Source organism: Rattus norvegicus, chromosome 4 (assembly GCF_036323735.1).
Source record: "Rattus norvegicus strain BN/NHsdMcwi chromosome 4, GRCr8, whole genome shotgun sequence".
Taxonomy (NCBI): Eukaryota; Metazoa; Chordata; class Mammalia; order Rodentia; family Muridae; genus Rattus; species Rattus norvegicus.
The window spans coordinates 174,444,696-174,467,537 of NC_086022.1; the positions used below are offsets into that span (position 1 = coordinate 174,444,696).

General features: G+C 40.7%; 1 protein-coding gene across 2 annotated transcripts in view; it reads left to right on the forward strand.

Annotated features, from left to right (window-relative positions):
* Positions 1–22,842, forward strand: part of Pik3c2g (phosphatidylinositol-4-phosphate 3-kinase, catalytic subunit type 2 gamma) — a 367,852-nt gene that overhangs the window by 229,169 nt on the left and 115,841 nt on the right. For both annotated transcript variants that reach the window (NM_053923.1, XM_039106948.2), the window contains 4 exon segments: positions 2,074–2,254; positions 5,763–5,870; positions 17,619–17,711; positions 19,784–19,913. In NM_053923.1, the coding sequence (NP_446375.1) occupies positions 2,074–2,254; positions 5,763–5,870; positions 17,619–17,711; positions 19,784–19,913 (512 nt within the window).

Sequence of the window (22,842 nt, forward strand, 5' to 3'; positions counted from 1 at the left end):
GCAGAAAGCTGGACAGACGACAGCATGCATAACTAGAGCCTCTGCAGCATACTATATGCTGGGAAAGGACACAAAACCAAAGACGAAGAATGACACCCACCATGATGGTTTGTGTCAGCTGTCACCATGTTGGCAGGATCTAGACTCACCTTGAAGACAAGTCTCTGGCCCATCTGTGTCTTTGAGGGGTTCGTAGATTGCGATTATTGAAGTGGAAGGACCACCTGTAACTGTAGACAGCATCATCCCATGGGCCAGGGGTACAGAATTGAATAAAATGAAGAGAATGAGCTAAGCCCCAGCACTCATGGCTTCTGCTTCCTGACGGTCGGTGTGGTGGATGAGCTGCTGTGTGCTCCTGCTGTGATGGATCATGCTGGACTGTGAGCCTAAGCAAAGCCTTCTCTCTTCCTGATGCATACATCTATGTCAGCTACAGTTGGATGATTGACTGGTTGCTAAGTTGGTTTGTTAAATGGTCGGTTGGTTCTGTTGTTTTGACTTTGTGGGTTTTTTTTTTTTTTTGGTTGGTTGGTTGTTCTGGTTTGGTTTTTTTGTTGTTGCTATTGGTGATGTTGTTGCTATAATGTCTAACATCATTTTTTCCAGTATTCTCCTCCCATAATTTTTTTCTAGCTCCTTGAATACCACTTTCAAAGGGGGAGAAAATTAAAGACTAATTAAGATTATGAGAATCAATCTGAGAGTGGTTAAGTTTCAAAGGAATTGTTCCTTTTTATTCTGCTCTTGTGTTTTAGGGCCGTAATAGAAAGTAAGATTTTAGCATATTGTAATTGCTTTCAAGGCAACATAAATTGCCAAGTGGCAGACAGAGTAATCAAATTCCTGTCACTAGTCCCTCTCCTTGTGAGTACCCTCACCACACTCTGCGCCTTTCCCGAGCAGACAGCTGGGCACACAGAAGCTGACAAACAGAAGCTGCACAATGCAGACAGGCTCCATGCTCCAAGGTGCTAGATACCCGATTACGTCAGCACTTTCCATTCTGTACAAGTGTGCACAGTGAGGATGCTTATTTTACACATAAAGAAAGAAAATTCAGGGGCAGGAGTGATGCTCAGAAATTATGAGCGCTTGGAACTTTTGCAAAGAACCAGGATTCAGTTCCCAGAATCCACCTCGGAAGACCCATAATCACCCATAGCTCCAAATCCAGGGGAGGATACCCTCTTTAAAGATTTATTTATTTTATTTATACAAGTACACTGTAGCTGTCTTCATGCACACGAGAAGAGGGCATTGGATCCCATTTACAGATGGTTGTGAGCCACCATGTGGTTGCTGGGAATTGAACTCAGGACCTCTGGAAGAGCAGTTAACTGCTCTTAACCTCTGAGCCATCCCTCCAGCTCCTGGATACCCTCTTTAAAAATTAAAAAATACACACACACACACACACACACACACACACACACACACACACACACACACTAAGAATGTCCCAGCTTAACTGGCATATACAGTATAGAGCTAAGGGTTAAATCCAGAAATGTTTGGAAACAAACAAGTTTCGAACCTTTACAGTGTCTTCTTCCAGATTATCGGGGGCCATGCTGAGGGTGGGGAGGGATCAGTACATAGGCATGTGATGGATCAGGGTAGGTAATTTGACAGAAAGCTAGGCTTCATAGTTAAGTTACAATATAGCATCGTGCCCATCTTTTTTGTTTTTTTGTTTTTGAGTTGTATTTTTTTTTTGAAAAAGTGATTCTAAGTCCTGGCCCACATTTTAGTCTGTTTATATGTCCTGGCTTAAGCGTTTGTTATAGAATTACGAAGAGTAAGAGAGGAGAAAGCACATTGAGAATTGAAATGAGAAAGGGCAGCATTTTTATTGATCCTTCTCTCTTGGAGGCTCATTAGCTCTCAGATGAACTCTGATTATTGCCAACAAATACACAACACTCTCCTTGTTTTAAGTTGCTAAACTGCCTCAAGCCACCACAGACAGATTCGTCTGAAATGGACTTATGGTTGCTGCTGGAGGTGGTTTTAAAAACAAAATCTCCTTTAGATAGTTTAGATACAAGACTTCTTTTTGCTTTTCCCCAGGCTGCTGCGGGATGCACAAGGTGAAGACTACTTTAAAAGCTGGTACCAGGAGCTTTTGGCCGCTCTCCAGTTCTGTGCAGGAGAAGCCCTGATCGAAGAGCTTTCCAAAGAGCAGAAACTTGTCAAACTCCTGGGTGATATTGGAGAAAAAGTGAAGTCGGCTGGCGATGCTCAGAGAAAGGTTGGTGAGGGAAATCAATCTTCAGGATCATGTGAAGTGTCTGCCTTTGAGTCAAAGGTTTCAGATTTATATCTTAGAAGACAGATTCCTCAAAGGCACTTACTTTAAGAAAAAGTTTAAATGAGGTACTTGGTTCATTTACTTTTTCTTAATGTTAATAATATTCTCAATCAGCAGGACGCAAATGACTTTGGTAGGTAGCCATGTTCGACATAGGCATTCCATGGTGTGAAGACACACACTTGAAAGAACTTTGATCAAGGGAAAAAAATATCCTGATGAAATAATGTTTCTTTAAATCTTATTTGACTTTTAATGGTGTAAATGTGAAAATGCCCCTGTGTGTGTGTGTGTATGTGTGTGTGTGTGTGTGTGTGTGTGTGTGTGTGTATGTGCATATGTGAGTGAGTGTTGCCCAGAGGTCAGAAGATGGGAGCAGATCTCTGACAGTACAGTTCCAGGCAGTTGTGAGTTGCCTGACTTTGGCTTTGGGAACAGAACTCAACTCTTCTGGAAGACCAGCAAACACTCTTAGCTTTTAAGGACTACTGCATGATCTCTACAGACGCCGAGGTTACAAGCTTAACAGAGCACCACAATCAGGTTATGGGAAAGATCACAATTTAGCTCTCTACTGCTCTAAAAAGCACGTTTGATAACAAATAGAACTACTTAAACAAAAGGCAACAGTACTATGGGCAGTCATATTTTTATTAAGGTCCACAAATAATAACTAAAATACTCTGTCTCTTTCTCACTGGCATAACTGCATCTAACTCTTCTTCTTCTTGCCGTAAATGAAGCACACTGGATCTTTTTAATTATCTGCATCATTAGCTTTTGTCATTGATGGGGACCATTAAGGAAGTAGTTTTAAGTTTGATGCTGCACACTAAGGAGGGCAGTGGGCACCCGCCCTCTGCATAAAGAGTGTTTTTCAATAACAGTTGATTACTTACCACTGATGAGAAGGTAAGGATTTAAATATGACCAAAACATAATCTTGTCTTCAAGGAAACTCATAGCTCACTGTCTAAAATCAACAAGGATGCTTAAGACTTTATAATAACAGCAACACATAAAATGCCCTAAGTTTGTTTCCCAAACTAGGATTTCCATAGGAAGTCACAACTGAACTGCCTTTGATAAGAATACCTAAGGCTATACTATTTCATTTATGTGGGCAGTGGCAGACTAAAATGAACAAATATGGAATGTATTCTTTAATGGTAAATATATAAATACCCCTAGGATACTTCAGACATGCGACAGGTAGCACCTTTTTATGTCTTTTGGCTTCTCAATATTACTTTAAGGTCTTTAGTTATTTTCTAATGTTAGATCCAAAAAGTGATAACTACATTGGCAGAACTCCCCAAAAATTTTGATTTAGTTTTTCGTTTGTTTGTTTCTTAAATCTCTTGCTTAAGAATCCCTCGGGGCTCAGGTGCACATCATAGCTGAATAATTCCAACACCTTTTTGATAATGGACATCAAGTTCCAGAGATTATTAAATCCTTCCCGTAAACTGGCAGTATTGGAAGGGAAACAAAACAAACATCATTTCTATGAAAATACGAGGCGTATACCCAGGAGGCAGAAGGGACGGGGAATATCTATCCTTACAGACTTTTCCATTATATTATATTGCAGTATTTTTTATCATTTGAGAATTCCACACATATAATGTGTTTTGATCAACTCCATCCGGTTCTGTACCCTCCCATCCTCCTGTATCTTCCCTACTGATTTCCCTCCCAGCTTCATCCACCTGTTTGTCTATCACCGAGTCCACTCAGAACTTCTGTATGTGAATGTGTATGAGGCCATCCACTGGAGCACAGGTAACCTGTCATCCAGGGTTACATCTCGAAGGACACTGACTCTGTCTCCCTCAGTAGCCATCAGTTAGCAGCTAGGGGTGGGGCATTGTGAGCCTCTCCCCCGTCCATGTTCAGGTTTTGACTGGCTTGATCCTAAGTGGGTCTTATTCCTGCAGGCACAAATACTGTTAGTATGTGTTTACCTTGTGTTTAGTATGTGTTGCCCTTGTGTTTACAGAACACAGTTTTGCATCAATCATCAGCTATTTCTGGCTCTTATAAATGTTATGCCCTCTCTTCCATCATGGTCTCTTGTTAATTGGCTTTTCTTAGGGTTGTGTGTATGTACAATGTCTCGGGATGCACACATGTGTGGCCTGGGTGTGGGAGTGGGTTTACAACTTTGAGGAGTTGGTTCTAGTCTACTGTGGGGTCTGGGGCTCTTACTTGGGTCGTCAGGCTTGCTTGAAAGCACTTTTGCCTCATGAGCCATCTCCCATCTTGATAGCTCTTTGAAAATTATTCTATTTTCTGTTTAAATAAAAAGCACCGAATTAAACCTAACTGCACAAAATGATGAAGAGGTTTTGCTTAATGGAGGTATTACCAGACACTGTGATCCATCAAAACTTCTCCTTAGCTTCCCTGAAATGCAACAGAAATTAGAAAATGGAAACTCATGAAGGAAATTTGTTTTACTTACAATTCGGCCAAACCAGCATGAGGATGACTGCTAACTGGTTTTATTTTCCTGTAGTAATGTTGTGCCTTCACATAAAACATCCACCAAAGACAAGGAATATGTCTGAGCTAATTGCCTATGAGATAAGTGGTCAGAACCAGGGGCAAGCTCTTCCTGTGTGTGAAAATGTGAATTCCTGTGGAAATTTGCATTCTGTGGGGTCTATCGATTTAGGGGTCGCTCTTTCTGGAGCATAGATTCCTCTTCATGATATTTATCAGGTAAATCCACAAATAAAATATGCAAAAAGGAGAAATGTAAAAAAAAATCAGAGAGGAACTTTCCCTTCCTCTACATTCTGGAGGAAGTACATTTTGTCAACTGACATGAATCAAGAGTAGGAGCTAAGAAACTCTGGGAATTAAACACCGTTAACCATATTAAATTTCATTTATGTCAAACCTGGGGTGAAAAGAACTTAGAAGTGAAGTCAGTGGTATTGAATGAACTGTTTGTTCACATAAAGTATTGCTCCTGACAGCACCATGTTGTGGACAGTTTTTTGTCACTGCTTCACTAAGGGGTGTAAATATCTTTTGTAAAATGCACTGACTATTACTTATAAAACTTGATAGCTATAAAGGAAGAGTTGGGGAAATTATTTGAAAGAGATCAAGTTAATAATTGCTTCATACAGGGTTTGAAATCAGTGGACCACAGTCAAGTCCAACCCGCCCTGACTTTTGACAGTAGCACAATGCTTTATTTGCTCTTCGCTTCTGGTTGAACCTGAGGTCATTGAGAAAGGACATGACCTCTTTGGCTGAGTGTTTTCACCTCCACTCATTGTTGTCGATTGACTGCTCCGCCCTCGTGTATCATACACCACCCACCTGATCCTGGTGCCAACCACATTTAATCAATACAAGGAAGTGGTAACTCAAAAAGAGTTGAGTTCTTTACGGTTTCTTAAACACTGTTTTTCTGATTTTTTTCTTTCAGGATGTGCTAAAGAAGGAGATTGGCAGTCTAGAAGAATTCTTTAAAGATATAAAGACTTGCCATCTTCCTCTGAACCCGGCCCTGTGCGTAAAAGGAATTGATCGGGATGTAAGCCAATTTACTTAATAGATTAATAGGCTGTTTCCTTTTCTATTCTTTAGTTCATCAAATAGTTTTGCATAATAATTCAAACATAAATATTGCAACTGCTTTAAGGAAAATAATTTAATCCCGTTCACACGGAAGAGTTGAGAGAACACTCATCCTGCAGTGTGATTTGTTGGTTTAGAAATAAACATACTGGGAAGGGGCGGCACAGGTCTTCCTGGTTGCTGCCGCTGCAGAGAGCCCCTGGGCAGCACCCCACGAGCGAACTTGAGCCTCGGGACCACAGGTAAGACCAAATTTTCTGCTGCAAGAAAGCTGCCTGGTGAGCTTGGGACACACGGAAGCAGAATTTCTCTAGAACCGGGCACGTTCTGGGTTTACCGGAAGTCCCACACCCGCGGATCCCGGCCCGCAGCAGCTCTCTGCTCCCAGACCCGGTGAGAGAGAGACCCAACCGCCTGGTCAGGTGGGCACTCCTGAGGCTGCAGAGCGGAAGAGACCACCAACACTGCTCACCCCTGCCCACATCCCTGGCCCAAGAGGAAACTGTATAAGGCCTCTGGGCTCCCGTGGGGGAGGGCCCAGGAGCGGCAGGACCCCTGCCAGAGACACCGCCGGACCCTGAAGGAAACAGACCGGATAAACAGTTCTCTGCACCCAAATCCCGTGGGAGGGAGAGCTAAACCTTCAGAGAGGCAGACAGGCCTGGGAAACCAGAAGAGACTGCTCCCTGCACACACATCTCGGACGCCAGAGGAAAAAGCCAAAGACCATCTGGAACCCTGGTGCACTGAAGCTCCCGGAAGGGGCGGCACAGGTCTTCCTGGTTGCTGCCGCTGCAGAGAGCCCCTGGACAGCACCCCACGAGCAAACCTGAGCCTCGGGACCACAGGTAAGACCAAATTTTCTGCTGCAAGAAAGCTGCCTGGTGAACTCAAGACACAGGCCCACAGGAACAGCTGAAGACCTGTAGAGAGGAAAAACTACACGCCCGAAAGCAGAACACTCTGTCCCCATAACTGACTGAAAGAGAGGAAAACAGGTCTACAGCACTCCTGACACACAGGCTTATAGGACAGTCTAGCCACTGTCAGAAATAGCAAAACAAAGTAACACTAGAGATAATCTGATGGCAAGAGGCAAGCGCAGGAACCCAAGCAACAGAAACCAAGACTACATGCCATCATCGGAGCCCAATTCTCCCACCAAAACAAACATGGAATATCCAAACACACCAGAAAAGCAAGATCTAGTTTCAAAATCATATTTGATCATGATGCTGGAGGACTTCAAGAAAGACCTGAACACACTTAGGGAAGCACAGGAAAACATTAATAAACAAGTAAAAGCCTACAGAGAGGAATCGCAAAAATCCCTGAAAGAATTCCAGGAAAACACAATCAAACAGTTGAAGGAATTAAAAATGGAAATAGAAGCAATCAAGAAAGAACACATGGAAACAACCCTGGATATAGAAAACCAAAAGAAGAGACAAGGAGCTGTAGATACAAGCTTCACCAACAGAATACAAGAGATGGAAGAGAGAATCTCAGGAGCAGAAGATTCCATAGAAATCATTGACTCAACTGTCAAAGATAATGTAAAGCGGAAAAAGCTACTGGTCCAAAACATACAGGAAATCCAGGACTCAATGAGAAGATCAAACCTAAGGATAATAGGTATAGAAGAGAGTGAAGACTCCCAGCTCAAAGGACCAGTAAATATCTTCAACAAAATCATAGAAGAAAACTTCCCTAACCTAAAAAAAGAGATACCCATAGACATAGAAGAAGCCTACAGAACTCCAAATAGATTGGACCAGAAAAGAAACACCTCCCGTCACATAATTGTCAAAACACCAAACGCACAAAATAAAGAAAGAATATTAAAAGCAGTAAGGGAAAAAGGTCAAGTAACATATAAAGGGAGACCTATCAGAATCACACCAGACTTCTCGCCAGAAACTATGAAGGCCAGAAGATCCTGGACTGATGTTATACAGACCCTAAGAGAACACAAATGCCAGCCCAGATTACTGTATCCAGCAAAACTCTCAATTAACATTGATGGAGAAACCAAGATATTCCATGACAAAACCAAATTTACACAATATCTTTCTACAAATCCAGCACTACAAAGGATAATAAATGGTAAAGCCCAACATAAGGAGGCAAGCTATACCCTAGAAGAAGCAAGAAACTAATCGTCTTGGCAACAAAACAAAGAGAATGAAAGCACACAAACATAACCTCACATCCAAATATGAATATAACGGGAAGCAATAATCACTATTCCTTAATATCTCTCAATATCAATGGCCTCAACTCCCCAATAAAAAGACATAGATTAACAAACTGGATACGCAACGAGGACCCTGCATTCTGCTGCCTACAGGAAACACACCTCAGAGACAAAGACAGACACTACCTCAGAGTGAAAGGCTGGAAAACAACTTTCCAAGCAAATGGTCAGAAGAAGCAAGCTGGAGTAGCCATTCTAATATCAAATAAAATCAATTTCCAACTAAAAGTCATCAAAAAAGATAAGGAAGGACACTTCATATTCATCAAAGGAAAAATCAACCAAGATGAACTCTCAATCCTAAATATCTATGCCCCAAATAAAAGGGCACCTACATATGTAAAAGAAACCTTACTAAAGCTCAAAACACACATTGCACCTCACACAATAATAGTGGGAGATTTCAACACCCCACTCTCATCAATGGACAGATCATGGAAACAGAAATTAAACAGTGATGTAGACAGACTAAGAGAAGTCATGAGCCAAATGGACTTAACGGATATTTATAGAACATTCTATCCTAAAGCAAAAGGATATACCTTCTTCTCAGCTCCTCATGGTACTTTCTCCAAAATTGACCATATAATTGGTCAAAAAACGGGCCTCAACAGGTACAGAAAGATAGAAATAATCCCATGCGTGCTATCGGACCACCACGGCCTAAAACTGGTCTTCAATAACAATAAGGGAAGAATGCCCACATATACGTGGAAATTGAACAATGCTCTACTCAATGATAACCTGGTCAAGGAAGAAATAAAGAAAGAAATTAAAAACTTTTTAGAATTTAATGAAAATGAAGATACAACATACTCAAACTTATGGGATACAATGAAAGCTGTGCTAAGAGGAAAACTCATAGCGCTGAGTGCCTGCAGAAAGAAACAGGAAAGAGCATATGTCAGCAGCTTGACAGCACACCTAAAAGCTCTAGAACAAAAAGAAGCAAATACACCCAGGAGGAGTAGAAGGCAGGAAATAATCAAACTCAGAGCTGAAATCAACCAAGTAGAAACAAAAAGGACCATAGAAAGAATCAACAGAACCAAAAGTTGGTTCTTTGAGAAAATCAACAAGATAGATAAACCCTTAGCCAGACTAACGAGAGGACACAGAGAGTGTGTCCAAATTAACAAAATCAGAAATGAAAAGGGAGACATAACTACAGATTCGGAGGAAATTCAAAAAATCATCAGATCTTACTATAAAAACCTATATTCAACAAAATTTGAAAATCTTCAGGAAATGGACAATTTCCTAGACAGATACCAGGTATCGAAGTTAAATCAGGAACAGATAAACCAGTTAAACAACCCCATAACTCCTAAGGAAATAGAAGCAGTCATTAAAGGTCTCCCAACCAAAAAGAGCCCAGGTCCAGACGGGTTTAGTGCAGAATTCTATCAAACCTTCATAGAAGACCTTATACCAATATTATCCAAACTATTCCACAAAATTGAAACAGATGGAGCACTACCGAATTCCTTCTACGAAGCCACAATTACTCTTATACCTAAACCACACAAAGACACAACAAAGAAAGAGAACTTCAGACCAATTTCCCTTATGAATATCGACGCAAAAATACTCAATAAAATTCTGGCAAACCGAATTCAAGAGCACATCAAAACAATCATCCACCATGATCAAGTAGGCTTCATCCCAGGCATGCAGGGATGGTTTAATATACGGAAAACCATCAACGTGATCCATTATATAAACAAACTGAAAGAACAGAACCACATGATCATTTCATTAGATGCTGAGAAAGCATTTGACAAAATTCAACACCCCTTCATGATAAAAGTCCTGGAAAGAATAGGAATTCAAGGCCCATACCTAAACATAGTAAAAGCCATATACAGCAAACCAGTTGCTAACATTAAACTAAATGGAGAGAAACTTGAAGCAATCCCACTAAAATCAGGGACTAGACAAGGCTGCCCACTCTCTCCCTACTTATTCAATATAGTTCTTGAAGTTCTAGCCAGAGCAATCAGACAACAAAAGGAGATCAAAGGGATACAGATCGGAAAAGAAGAGGTCAAAATATCACTATTTGCAGATGACATGATAGTATATTTAAGTGATCCCAAAAGTTCCACCAGAGAACTACTAAAGCTGATAAACAACTTCAGCAAAGTGGCTGGGTATAAAATTAACTCAAATAAATCAGTTGCCTTCCTCTATACAAAAGAGAAACAAGCCGAGAAAGAAATTAGGGAAACGACACCCTTCATAATAGACCCAAATAATATAAAGTACCTCGGTGTGACTTTAACCAAGCAAGTAAAAGATCTGTACAATAAGAACTTCAAGACACTGAGGAAAGAAATTGAAGAAGACCTCAGAAGATGGAAAGATCTCCCATGCTCATGGATTGGCAGGATTAATATGGTAAAAATGGCCATTTTACCAAAAGCAATCTACAGATTCAATGCAATCCCCATCAAAATACCAATCCAATTCTTCAAAGAGTTAGACAGAACAATTTGCAAATTCATCTGGAATAACAAAAAACCCAGGATAGCTAAAGCTATCCTCAACAATAAAAGGACTTCAGGGGGAATCACTATCCCTGAACTCAAGCAGTATTACAGAGCAATAGTGATAAAAACTGCATGGTATTGGTACAGAGACAGACAGATAGACCAATGGAATAGAATTGAAGACCCAGAAATGAACCCACACACCTATGGTCACTTGATTTTTGACAAAGGAGCCAAAACCATCCAATGGAAAAAAGATAGCATTTTCAGCAAATGGTGCTGGTTCAACTGGAGGGCAACATGTAGAAGAATGCAGATCGATCCATCCTTATCACCCTGTACAAAGCTTAAGTCCAAGTGGATCAAGGACCTCCACATCAAACCAGACACACTCAAACTAATAGAAGAAAAACTAGGGAAGCATCTGGAACACATGGGCACTGGAAAAAATTTCCTGAACAAAACACCAATGGCTTATGCTCTAAGATCAAGAATCGACAAATGGGATCTCATAAAACTGCAAAGCTTCTGTAAGGCAAAGGACACTGTGGTTAGGACAAAACGGCAACCAACAGATTGGGAAAAGATCTTTACCAATCCTACAACAGATAGAGGCCTTATTTCCAAAATATACAAAGAACTCAAGAAGTTATGCCGCAGGGAAACAAATAACCCTATTAAAAAATGGGGTTCAGAGCTAAACAAAGAATTCACAGCTAAGGAATGCCGAATGGCGGAGAAACACCTAAAGAAATGTTCAGCATCTTTAGTCATAAGGGAAATGCAAATCAAAACAACCCTGAGATTTCACCTCACACCAGTGCGATTGGCTAAGATCAAAAACTCAGGTGACAGCAGATGCTGGCGAGGATGTGGAGAAAGAGGAACACTCCTCCATTGTTGGTGGGATTGCAGACTGGTAAAACCATTCTGGAAATCAGTCTGGAGGTTCCTCAGAAAATTGGACATTGAACTGCCTGAGGATCCAGCTATACCTCTCTTGGGCATATACCCAAAAGATGCCTCAACATATAAAAGAGACACGTGCTCCACTATGTTCATCGCAGCCTTATTTATAATAGCCAGAAAATGGAAAGAACCCAGATGCCCTTCAACAGAGGAATGGATACAGAAAATGTGGTACATCTACACAATGGAATATTACTCAGCTATCAAAAACAACGAGTTTATGAAATTCGTAGGCAAATGGTTGGAACTGGGAAATATCATCTTGAGTGAGCTAACCCAATCACAGAAAGACATATATGGTATGCACTCATTGATAAGTGGCTATTAGCCCAAATGCTTGAATTACCCTAGATACCTAGAACAAATGAAACTCAAGACGGATTATCAAAATGTGAATGCTTCATTCCTTCTTTAAAAGGGGAACAAGAATACCCTTGGCAGGGAAGAGAGAGGCAAAGATTAAAACAGAGACTGAAGGAACACCCATTCAGAGCCTGCCCCACATGTGGCCCATACATATACAGCCACCCAATTAGACAAGATGGATGAAGCAAAGAAGTGCAGACCGACAGGAGCCGGATGTAGATCGCTCCTGAGAGACACAGCCAGAATACAGCAAATACAGAGGCAAATGCCAGCAGCAAACCACTGAACTGAGAATAGGACCCCCGTTGAAGGAATCAGAGAAAGAACTGGAAGATCTTGAAGGGGCTCGAGACCCCATATGTACAACAATGGCAAGCAACCAGAGGTTACAGGGACTAAGCCACTACCTAAAGACTATACATGGACTGACCCTGGACTCTGACCTCATAGGTAGCAATGAATATCCTAGTAAGAGCACCAGTGGAAGGGGAAGCCCTGGGTCCTGCTAAGACTGAACCCCCAGTGAACTAGACTGGTGGGGGGAGGGCGGCAATGGGGGGAGGGTTGGGAGGGGAACACCCATAAGGAAGGGGAGGGGGGAGGGGGATGTTTGCCCAGAAACCGGGAAAGGGAATAACACTCGAAATGTATATAAGAAATACTCAAGTTAATAAAAAAAAAAGAAAAAAAAAAGAAATAAACATACTTTGTTGAAATATAAAAGAGAGCGAAGGTATTTCTCATGCTGACGGGACTCGTTTAACTACTTTGGGTGCTGGCATTGGGAACTCCATGCACGAAACTTTTCTGTATCCCTCTGAGTGAATAAGGGAAGGAGCAGCTGGCAGAGCTGGCTACAATTCCATGCTTATTTATACTGCGTGTAGAACAAGTCATTACATTAATGCATTTAGCTACCCGTCTCCACTTTGATTCAATTTAATATGCATCAGTGCCCGTGTATCAGTGTGTTATAGTATATGTTTTGTGATTTTTAACCCTGGCTGTAAAGCCTTTCCTAGTATTTCCAGACTAGAGACTTCCTTCACTTTCTGCTCCTGATTCTCTGTCACGGGTACTTCCTCAACCACCTCTCTCTGACTTAGACTCTCTCTTTCTCCTTTGTTCCAACCAAACTTTATTATCCACCTTCTCAGAAATGCTAGCGTAGGAAGACATTAATAGGGGAAATGATGGACGAGTGAGATTTGAAAGTGAAGAGGTTAAGCTGTCATGCATTAGCAGTAAATGATACTGAAGTCAAGTCATAAGACAGCAAACCCAATGGTCAGAGAAAATCAGCCTAGTGACGGTGTAAATGGAAAAGGATTGCTGATGGCATGGGCACCGTGATCTCTATGACTCTGCTACTGTCAAGACCCCACTTACAAAATTTTCTGACACACTTCACAAACATATTTGGAAGAAAATAGTAAGACACTAAGTCCTGTAAATTGCCATGTATCAATGTGGGCTAAAATTTGAAACATTACTAAGGCTTTAAAAATTGTGGGAGTTTTCAAGTGTTGAATGTGTTTATTGACTAATGTATAGAGAAGATATGCAGGTTAGAGGTGTTTAAGGTAGAAAGAAAAACAGAAAGTACTATAGTTCTTAGGTTCTGCTTCTTCTTTTGAGTGAATATGTGTGTGTATGTGTGCATGCGTGTGTGCTTTTGTGTGTGTGTGTGTGTGCACGTGTTTAAGGATTAGAATGACATGATTTGGAAATTATAGGTAGATTTTGGTTTAGACATGCCTGGGGTAGAAGGTTGCTGTAAGTGCTGTTTGTGCTGAGGACTGGTTCTTACACAGCCAGGATTAGCTGTCTGTGCCAACAGTCAACAGTATGGGAAGTTCTATCACCCAGCTGCTAAGGGCATAGTCCTTCTCTATACCGGAAGTCCTACCCCGAGGCTCAAGAGCTACCCCAAGTAAAGCCACCCCATGGCCCTATTTGCTGTGACCCTCTCTGTCTGGAATAGAGCTTCGCATCTGTGGTACAACAGTGGACGCCACTGACATAATATGGCACTGTCATGTGACAAATCCTAACCTGCTCTCTAATCCTACTGTGCAGTGGGGAGAGAAATGATACAACTGAAAGGAATGTGTGGAAACTCTCCATTCTAACAGAGATGCTTACAGAACATTCTAGAAGAAGCCATGTGCAAGCTAGGAGTGCGGTAGGGCCTTCAATTAGAGGAAGAGTCTTACTTATCACCAGAACCTCCATGATGGGAGACAAATCCACACATGTCGGCAATTTGGACAAATCTGTCTTTCAGAACTCATAATTGCTGACTGCAAAGAAATCATAGCTCCTGTTTGAATACAATGCAATAAGGCGCTCTCTCTCTCCCTCTGCCTCTCCCTCTCCCTCCCTCTCTCCTCCTCTCTCTCCCCCACCCCCCTGTGTATGTGTGTGTGTGTGTGCGTGCGTGTGTGTGTGTTTTACAGATGTCACATAAACAAAACCACCATCTAAATGTCTAGTCATGTAAACATTTGCAGTCAAAGTTCACATCCCATTACACAACAAAAACTGCACACGGGTGAGGGGATTTATAAATGTAGATCTTCGGTTACAGTGCCATTTTCATTGTTCATAGAGAACTTATTCTCATGAGAAGCCTCACAAGCAATGCAAGGAAGCTATTTGGTGTGTGTAGACCACTAAGCCCAACGACTTCAACAAATGTGGGAAAGTTCCAGTCTGTGCTCTATCAATGGGAGAAAGGCTCAGGCCTTTCACAATTTGTTTTATACATCATTGCTCTCAAAGGCAAAAGGCAAGGGTCTTAGATTTGTAAGGGCTGTGCTCTCCTTGCAAAATAAAACAAAACAAAACAAAACTCAACCACAGTCCCTCGGGGAACTGTTAGTTGAACGATTCCTTATTTCTCTTTGATTTGCTGAGGTATGACCAGGTAGGAGCTGAGAGTCACTTAGTGCCTCCATCTCTTTGGATAGAAAAGCAAATACCAGACGTTTTATTTACTTACAGCTTCCTTTTTTTTTTCCTTCTAATTTTATATCTGAGTCAAGTCTCTGCTTGTCAAGGTCAGAGGTCATACCATTTTTTTCTTTCTTCCCCTTCTATCTTCCCTCGTTCTTTCTACTTTTTCCAGTTTACCAAACATAAAATCATCTACAAGACTTTGATTCAGTCTTCCCTTGCCCCCTACATCTGACTTTTATAATCTACATTTTAGACTTTGATTTTTAAGTTGTCTTTGCCTTTCCCCACCCAGGAAACCCATCCTCTATTTTTGGATACACTTGTCTCTCATAATCTTCAAGATCTAGTTCACCTCCAAATGACTTTACTCTTCAAATGCTCCTTCATTCGACTGTGATAAATTCCTTTGTGAATTTTCCATTTATACTTTCCATAAAGTATTTCCATAGGTATATACTTTAATGCCAGTTTTCATTGACATGTTAACTAGGTACAGTGCTTTCTGTTAGCATCCAGATGATGGTTTGCACATAGTAGTTGTTGATAATAGGATATTTTGACATGACTTTTAATGCATTTCTCAGTCACCTTTTGATTTTCCCTGTTCATTTTACAGGGCATCCTTCAAAACAAGCCCTACAAATTGGAATTGAAAATTTGAAAACCACTTATCTAGACTCATTTCTGTCTAATGTAGGCATTCATAATTCTAGAGCACGATAAGATTGTAAGATTCCCTAATTAATTCTATAGCGTGAGAAGTTCATAGCATTCATTAAAGGTCCACACAGTTCTCACAGCAGAAACTCATGGGTTTCATGCAGCCCCACCTTTAAAACTGTAAAACTCAAATTTATTCAGCACGCAAGGGTTTGTGTTTGGTTAGTGATTAGATTAGATTTATGTTGACAACTAAGTTAAGAAATAGATTCCTATCTTCTTAGCTCATCCCAATGTCAGATGTCAGAACTGCGTCTTCAAACTGATCCTTCAATACATATTGATGTCGTATTTCACTAACTCAATAGATCGTACAGATCAAATCCCTTTCTTTCTTTTCGTATTGATTTAACTCTTTACTACTCTAAGCACAGGAAGCTTCAATTCTCAAATAAATTGGCAAAAACGAGCACAAGGGAAAGATGAGTAGAAGTGGTCAACCTTGGTAAACTTAAAACATAAATGGGAAATGAGATGAAAGAGACATAAGAGGGAAACTGTGCTAAGCTATTATCTACAAAGAAAATATTTGCTAAGAAAAGTGTTAATGCTATAGACCTCATCCCATAGTCTTAGCTCATAACTTCTTCTACCAAAATGCTTGAGATACAGTTTCTTTATTCTCTGCTTTTCAGTGTAGTAGAGGCATGTGACGGAATAGTTTTAAAATCTTACCGATAATAAAATACAGACTAGAATTCTGGCCTCTCTTAACTGTGAATGCATGTTTTGTAAAATGTGCTCCAGGGCAAAACAAGACAAACAAACAAAAAACCAACAACAAGACAAAACAAGCAACAAGAACAATAAAAGCCCTGAAAGAAAGTATTTTTTAAATAGCAAGTTAAACTCTTTTCTATTAACCAACTGTGATAAACACATCCTAGTTTATTTTAAGCGACCTCTTAATTTGCTTTAAGCATAAATACATTTATCGCTATTGCTTGACATATTGTATACCTTTCTGTTCCAAGGGAGAGAGGGTTCATTCTGGCTTACAGTTCCAAAGGATAGCGTTCATCATGGCAGGAAAATCATGGTAAGAGATAGCTCAAGCAGAAAGCTCTCTTATAACATTTGTATCCACAAACAGGAAGCAGAGAGAGAAAGCCAGAAGTGAGGCCCACAGTTGTTCCTCCCGCAAGGCTCTGCTCCCTGATGATTCTATAACCACCCCAAACAGCCCCAGCAACTGTGGATCAAGTGTGCAAACACATGAGTTTGTGCAGGAGAATTGTCGTTCGAAACACCATACTTACACTACACAAAGGATGTTCACACAAAGGATGAAGAGGCAGTCCATGGCCTCATGCTTCTCTGAAGCCTCTGTGACTTAAAGCTTGAGAATTAGTTCTGGAATTTGTCATTTAATAGTTTGTAATGTGGTGAAGAATTTGTTTTCAACCTACCATACAGCTGACTTCTCAAATTTAAAGTACAGTGTTTACTCACCCCACCCTATCCTTATGTGAGGAGGATGTGCTCTACAATCCCCTGAAGAATACATGGATTCAAATCTCTAATACTGTGTTCTTTCCCGTGTATAGTCTGTTTCACGTGAACATACCACACAAAGGTTGTGTACATCCTGCTAAGGTAATGAGATGGTGCATGGCTTACTTTATCCTGGGGCTCAGAAGGATGTGCAACTGAAAGCTTGAGAATTCATTCTGGAACTTTCCATTTGCTAGTTTAGATTATGACTGAACTGAGGGTACCTGAAACTGCAAAAAAGCAAGATGTTACAAAAAGGGTGTGCTTGAGATTGGGAGAGTGGTGTTTGCTCACTTTTGACAAGTGCAACTCTTTGTTGAAGTATAACAATTATACTTTTGTTTGTTTGTTTGTTTGTTAATAAGGCTAGCGAATTCTGCACCTTTTCAGAAAGGTGTAGTCTTTAGCTTACTTTGCTCATTTTTTTTCTCTTCTTCTCCTATAGGCATGTTCATATTTCACATCTAATGCCTTGCCATTGAAGATCACTTTCATCAATGCTAATCCAATGGGCAAAAATATCAGTGTTATTTTTAAGGTACAGTAACTCTCCCGAATCCAAAAATTGATTCCAGAAGCAGAACTATTGATTTATTGCTCACAAAAAGAAATGATTGCAGTTATTTCCTCCTGGCAAAAACTCAGAGGTTTCCCAATTATTTCAGAGTCTCTCTGTCTTTACAGAACTCTGGTGTATGCCAAGCTGATTGGCAATAAATCAAACGTTACTGGCTGAATGCCAGGTTTCCTTCAGTTCAAATCTTAAACTAAGTTTGAATAAATGAAGGCATGGGGTCGCCTTTCCCTTTTGAATGGCAGAGAAAGTGAAATGTGTGATAAGCTTCCAGAAGCAGCATTTTATTTTAGCCTAGATTTAAAAATAATAATAGTAATAAAAGTGCACATTACCTGGAATCTGAACAGTATAAAGTACTCAAAGATAGCAATTTGTCTAGAGGAACAGGTATATTTTTAAATATTTAAAAATTTTAAATTAGTACACACACACACACACACACACACACACACACACACACACACACACACGAGATCTTTTAGGAGTCAGCTCTCTTCTTCCACCACGTCGGTCATAGGAATTGAACTCGTCAAGCTTGGCCTCTACTCAGTGACACATCTTACAAGCCATATTTATTCTTGTTCTTGTTGTTGTTATTTATTTTCCTCTTGTCATTTGTTTGTTTGATTGTTCGTTTTTCTTTTCAAGAGAAGGTTTTATGTAGGCTGTCTTTGAACTCCTTGTCCTCAAACCTCTACCTCCAGAGAACTAAAATTACTGGCATGAATGGTCACTTGGCCATTTCCATAAATTGGTTTTACTTTTCTTTCCTCTACAAATAAAAAATTAATAAGGATCATTTTGGTCTTCAGATAACCCCATGGGAAAAGGGTGAAGGGCAGTAACAGGAGTAATGGGGTTGTAGATGGGGCAGACAGGAAGCTTGTGGGGGACGGGGATGCCAGGGGAAGACACAGCTTTTATCAGTCATCCAGTTCATACAGCAAACCATTCAGTGAGGGTCTGGGGTGAACTCCTGCTGGCATGTGGATGATTGTGTTCACACTTGGCATTTGACCCTCAGAACTTTGAGCCATTTGATAGCAAAATGCTCTTTTTCCATGAACAAAAAGAAGAAAGGAGAAGGAGGAGGAGGAGTAGGAGGAGGAGGAGGAGGAGGAGGATACCTTCTCAGGAGTGATTGTCTATATAAATTCAAGGACATTTAAAAAATCAAATTCTTACTAATGGAGAGCACAGAGTCTTTCCCCCCGTTGGAGCCATACCATTTCCTTTGCCTCAGATAAAAACCACACCTGTATTGTTTCTTATTGTCAGATTATTATTGGCTTATCATTTTCCCTGAAAAAAATCACCTTGCAGACTCCACAGTGAAGGTCAGTGATTCACAGGCACTACATTACACATATGCTAATGTATGGCCTAGTAAAGAAGCCACCAGGATTCTAACTGCATCTCTGTGTGTAAGCTCTGACAGAGCTGGTCATCCTCACTTTCAGCCCTCCCTTGGTTGAGTTGGAACTCTGGGTAAACACTCATCCTGCCTCTACATTAACTTTGAATCTAAGAAAATGTCGCAAATGAATAAAGAGATCTATCCAGAGCAATTCCAAGCAGGCCACTCATCCAACTACAGCAGCAGCTCCTGTGACCCAGGCATATGGGCATAGGGAAGAGGAAGGGTACTGCACAACGCTCCAAAGCCTGAGAACGTGACCTGGATGAGAAGGATGGGGATCCTGCGTAGGCTTCTCAGGAGATACAGGGAATCTAAGAAGATTGAAGGCCATATGTATCACAGCCTGTACCTGAAGGTCAAAGGGAATGTATTCAAAAACAAGCAGATTCTCATGGAGCAGATCCACAAACTGAAGGCAGGCAAGGCAGCAAGAAGCCAGATTGCCCCCCTTTATCTGCTGTCAGAAGCACAAGGTGCTTTGAGTGCTAAGGAAACAAGAAAATCTACCCTAAGCTGAGCCAGGAATGTTTCTAGGAAGGGAGTGAGGTAGACCAGTTGGCTGCTTTGAATGGCATCCACAAAGAGTCTTCAGTTAGCAATCTTGTTTTTACAGGCCGGCGACGATCTTCGGCAGGATATGCTTGTTCTGCAGATTATTCAAGTGATGGACAACGTTTGGCTTCAGGAGGGCCTCGATATGCAAATGATCATTTATGGATGTCTAGCCACAGGAAAGGCTCAAGGTCAGTACAGATTTGAAAATAAGGCGATTTACATTTTTTAACCTGGTTGGTTCACTGGTAAGATACTACAAACCGCCGGCTTTTATTTTAGGATCCACAGTCAAAGATCCAAGGACCCATGTGTATTCCTTTTCAGGTTTCAAAATTACAAACCAGGATGATTGATGTAAAACATAGCACACTGTGGGACGTTGTGACTTTGCAATTCAGATGTGAACTGGGATGTTCTTTTGCTTCTCTCAGGGAGTTAGCTGCACTAATGGCTACTCTTTCTTTTCTTCATTTCCTAAGATAATACAGATATTGACACCCTCAGTGGAGCTACCATGGAAGCAGGCATCCCAGATTTGTGCTCTAACAGATATTGATAGGCTGGGAAGAGATGCATATCCGAACTTCAAAGTGCAATTTTCTCCTGAATGTGTGTCAGTCACATTTCACAAAAGTCTCACACCATCCGTAATAGAATAACATGACCGTGCAAAACTACTCTCACCGTGAACACACACTATCCATGTGTTTAAGAAACCGTCAGCCTTGTAAATACATGGTATAAAAACATTTGTTCATTAATTATATCTTACTTATTATTTGCACACACACACACACACACACACACATACAATGTCGGTGAGTGGAAGCAAGCATGCAATGGTACACAGGTGGAGATCAGATGACAACGTTGGGGATGAGCTCTCTCCTTCCACCATGCCAGTCTTGAGATTCAAACTTGGTCATCAGGCTTGAATGGCAAGATGATTTACTTCCTGAGCCATCTCCCTTGCCCAAAACTGGCATTTAAATTCTAAAAGAATTTTGAATAGCTATAAAAAATCAGTCAAAATGAACAAACATGCACACTTTGAGCATAACTCAGTATTTCTTTTCCTTTGTAAAAACCAAACATAGATATGGAACGAAAGACTACATGGTTTAGGTCAATCGATCAGTTTCAGTCTCAGAAAGTATCAGTGTTTTTATTCTGTAGGTTTGCAAATTTCACACTAATTCTTGTAATTGAACAGAGCCTTGGGATTTCCTACATAGTTACGCTACTTTCTCCTTTTCAAATGTTTTGGTGGTGAGCATTCACCCTTCCTGTTGTAGGGCTCAATAAAGAGCATTTTCTTAAAGCACATCAAGTATTTTAGTTACCTCATTCCCTCTCCTTTCCCTTCCTCCTGTCCCCTTCATGTCAGTCTCCTTCTATTCTGAAGCTCTTCTCCTTGCATGTCATATGATATATATATGTATATATGTATATGTGTGTGTGTATTGTAAGTGTATGTAAATGTGTATATGTACATGTATGCATGCATGCATATATATATAATTTTATATATTTATAAAAAGCTTGATCCACAAATGGAAAATATATACCATTTATCTTTCTGACCCTTGCTCATCTCACATAATATATCTCATCATGGTATTCATATATTCAATATAACAACCTCTCATGGTATTTATTTTCCAGCAAGCAGCATAACTTCATTCTTCTTTGTGAGTAAATAAAAGTCCGTTGTGCATATACCATGTTTTCTTTATCTGCTTATGGTTTCATTCACTTACTCTGGAAAAATATTCTAAGGCACATAGTCATCGCTTTTAATTCAAAGAGATCTACTATTTAAACCCATTGTTGCAAAGGAGTCATCACCACGAAGCACCTCTCTTCCTGAGGCTCCAGCAGCAGCCTCAGTGTCTTAGCCATTATATCTTGAGAGGTCACCTCTAATGGCAGACAGAATTCCCTCTACCCCTGGGAGACTTAGAAGGAACCATTGTAAACCAGAGACAAGCTACTTTTGTTCCAATAGTAGGGGCCCCTTGTTCCAAGCCAAGTGGCCCCCCAGACATTTTCCAATTTCTTAAGAACGGCCTTTGATTCCTACTACACTGGAATTGTCCTAGCCTAAATTCCACCTTTCCTAGTCTCACAGAAGGAACCTAATTCTTCCATATCCTAACCTGCTGGAAAAGTTAAAATGAATTCGGCCTCGCCAGGCTGTGCTTCTCATTGCTCATAGATCACCTGTGCTTTAGAAATTGAATGAATGCTGGGTCCCAGTGGAATGCTTCAATTCCATCTACCCGTGTCTGTTTGTTATCTCAGCATGCAACCCAGGTGAAATCTTTCAGTGTTAATCAGGAGATTCAGAAGAAACAACTGTAGGCTTTCCCAAAGTGGCAAACCGCAGAAGACAAGCTATTTTCCCCTCTGTGTACCGACAGCCTTCTGTGATGGCAAGATTTATAGAGGGAATTATGCTGACAGAATACGCCTTCAACAAAAGTAGAGACTAAAACAAACGTCGTTTTCAGAAGACAAGGCTGCATTGCCATTCCACCCCAGGGCATATCGGGTACCTATTGTTCAAAGAGCATTCGGTTTTACTATTCCCTCTCTGTGGTCAGAGAGTTTTTCTGGTTCCCTTCATCCTCCAAGCGTTTGATTGTGCAACTCTTAACTACTGTAAGTATTGCAAACATCAGAAAGTCTAGGTTTCGATTTATTCTAGTGATTTTATTTATGAAGCAGTGCCTGGAGAGTTATTGGGGGATATTCATCTTGGGAGAGTTTGAAATACTACTTAAACTGTCTTCCTGTATAGACTGAAAATCAGAGGTCTTGAAAATATTTACATGTTAACAACCTTACGAACACAATGAAATGTCTTGATGGATGAATGGCTGTGGAGGCAAAGGTCCTCCTTAAGTTCAATCGATAGGTGCTCCCTTTTAAATAAAATCATTATTACAGCATCTCCCTAATGGTGTCTGCCACAGAAAGTGCATGTGGCTATCCCCAGGCCTTCTGTTCACCTTGAGAAAGCTAACATTTAATGGTAGTGCTTTCACTAACCTAAAAGGAATTCTATTTTTAAAGTGTGTGTGTGTGTGTGTGTGCACTCATGTGTATATCCAT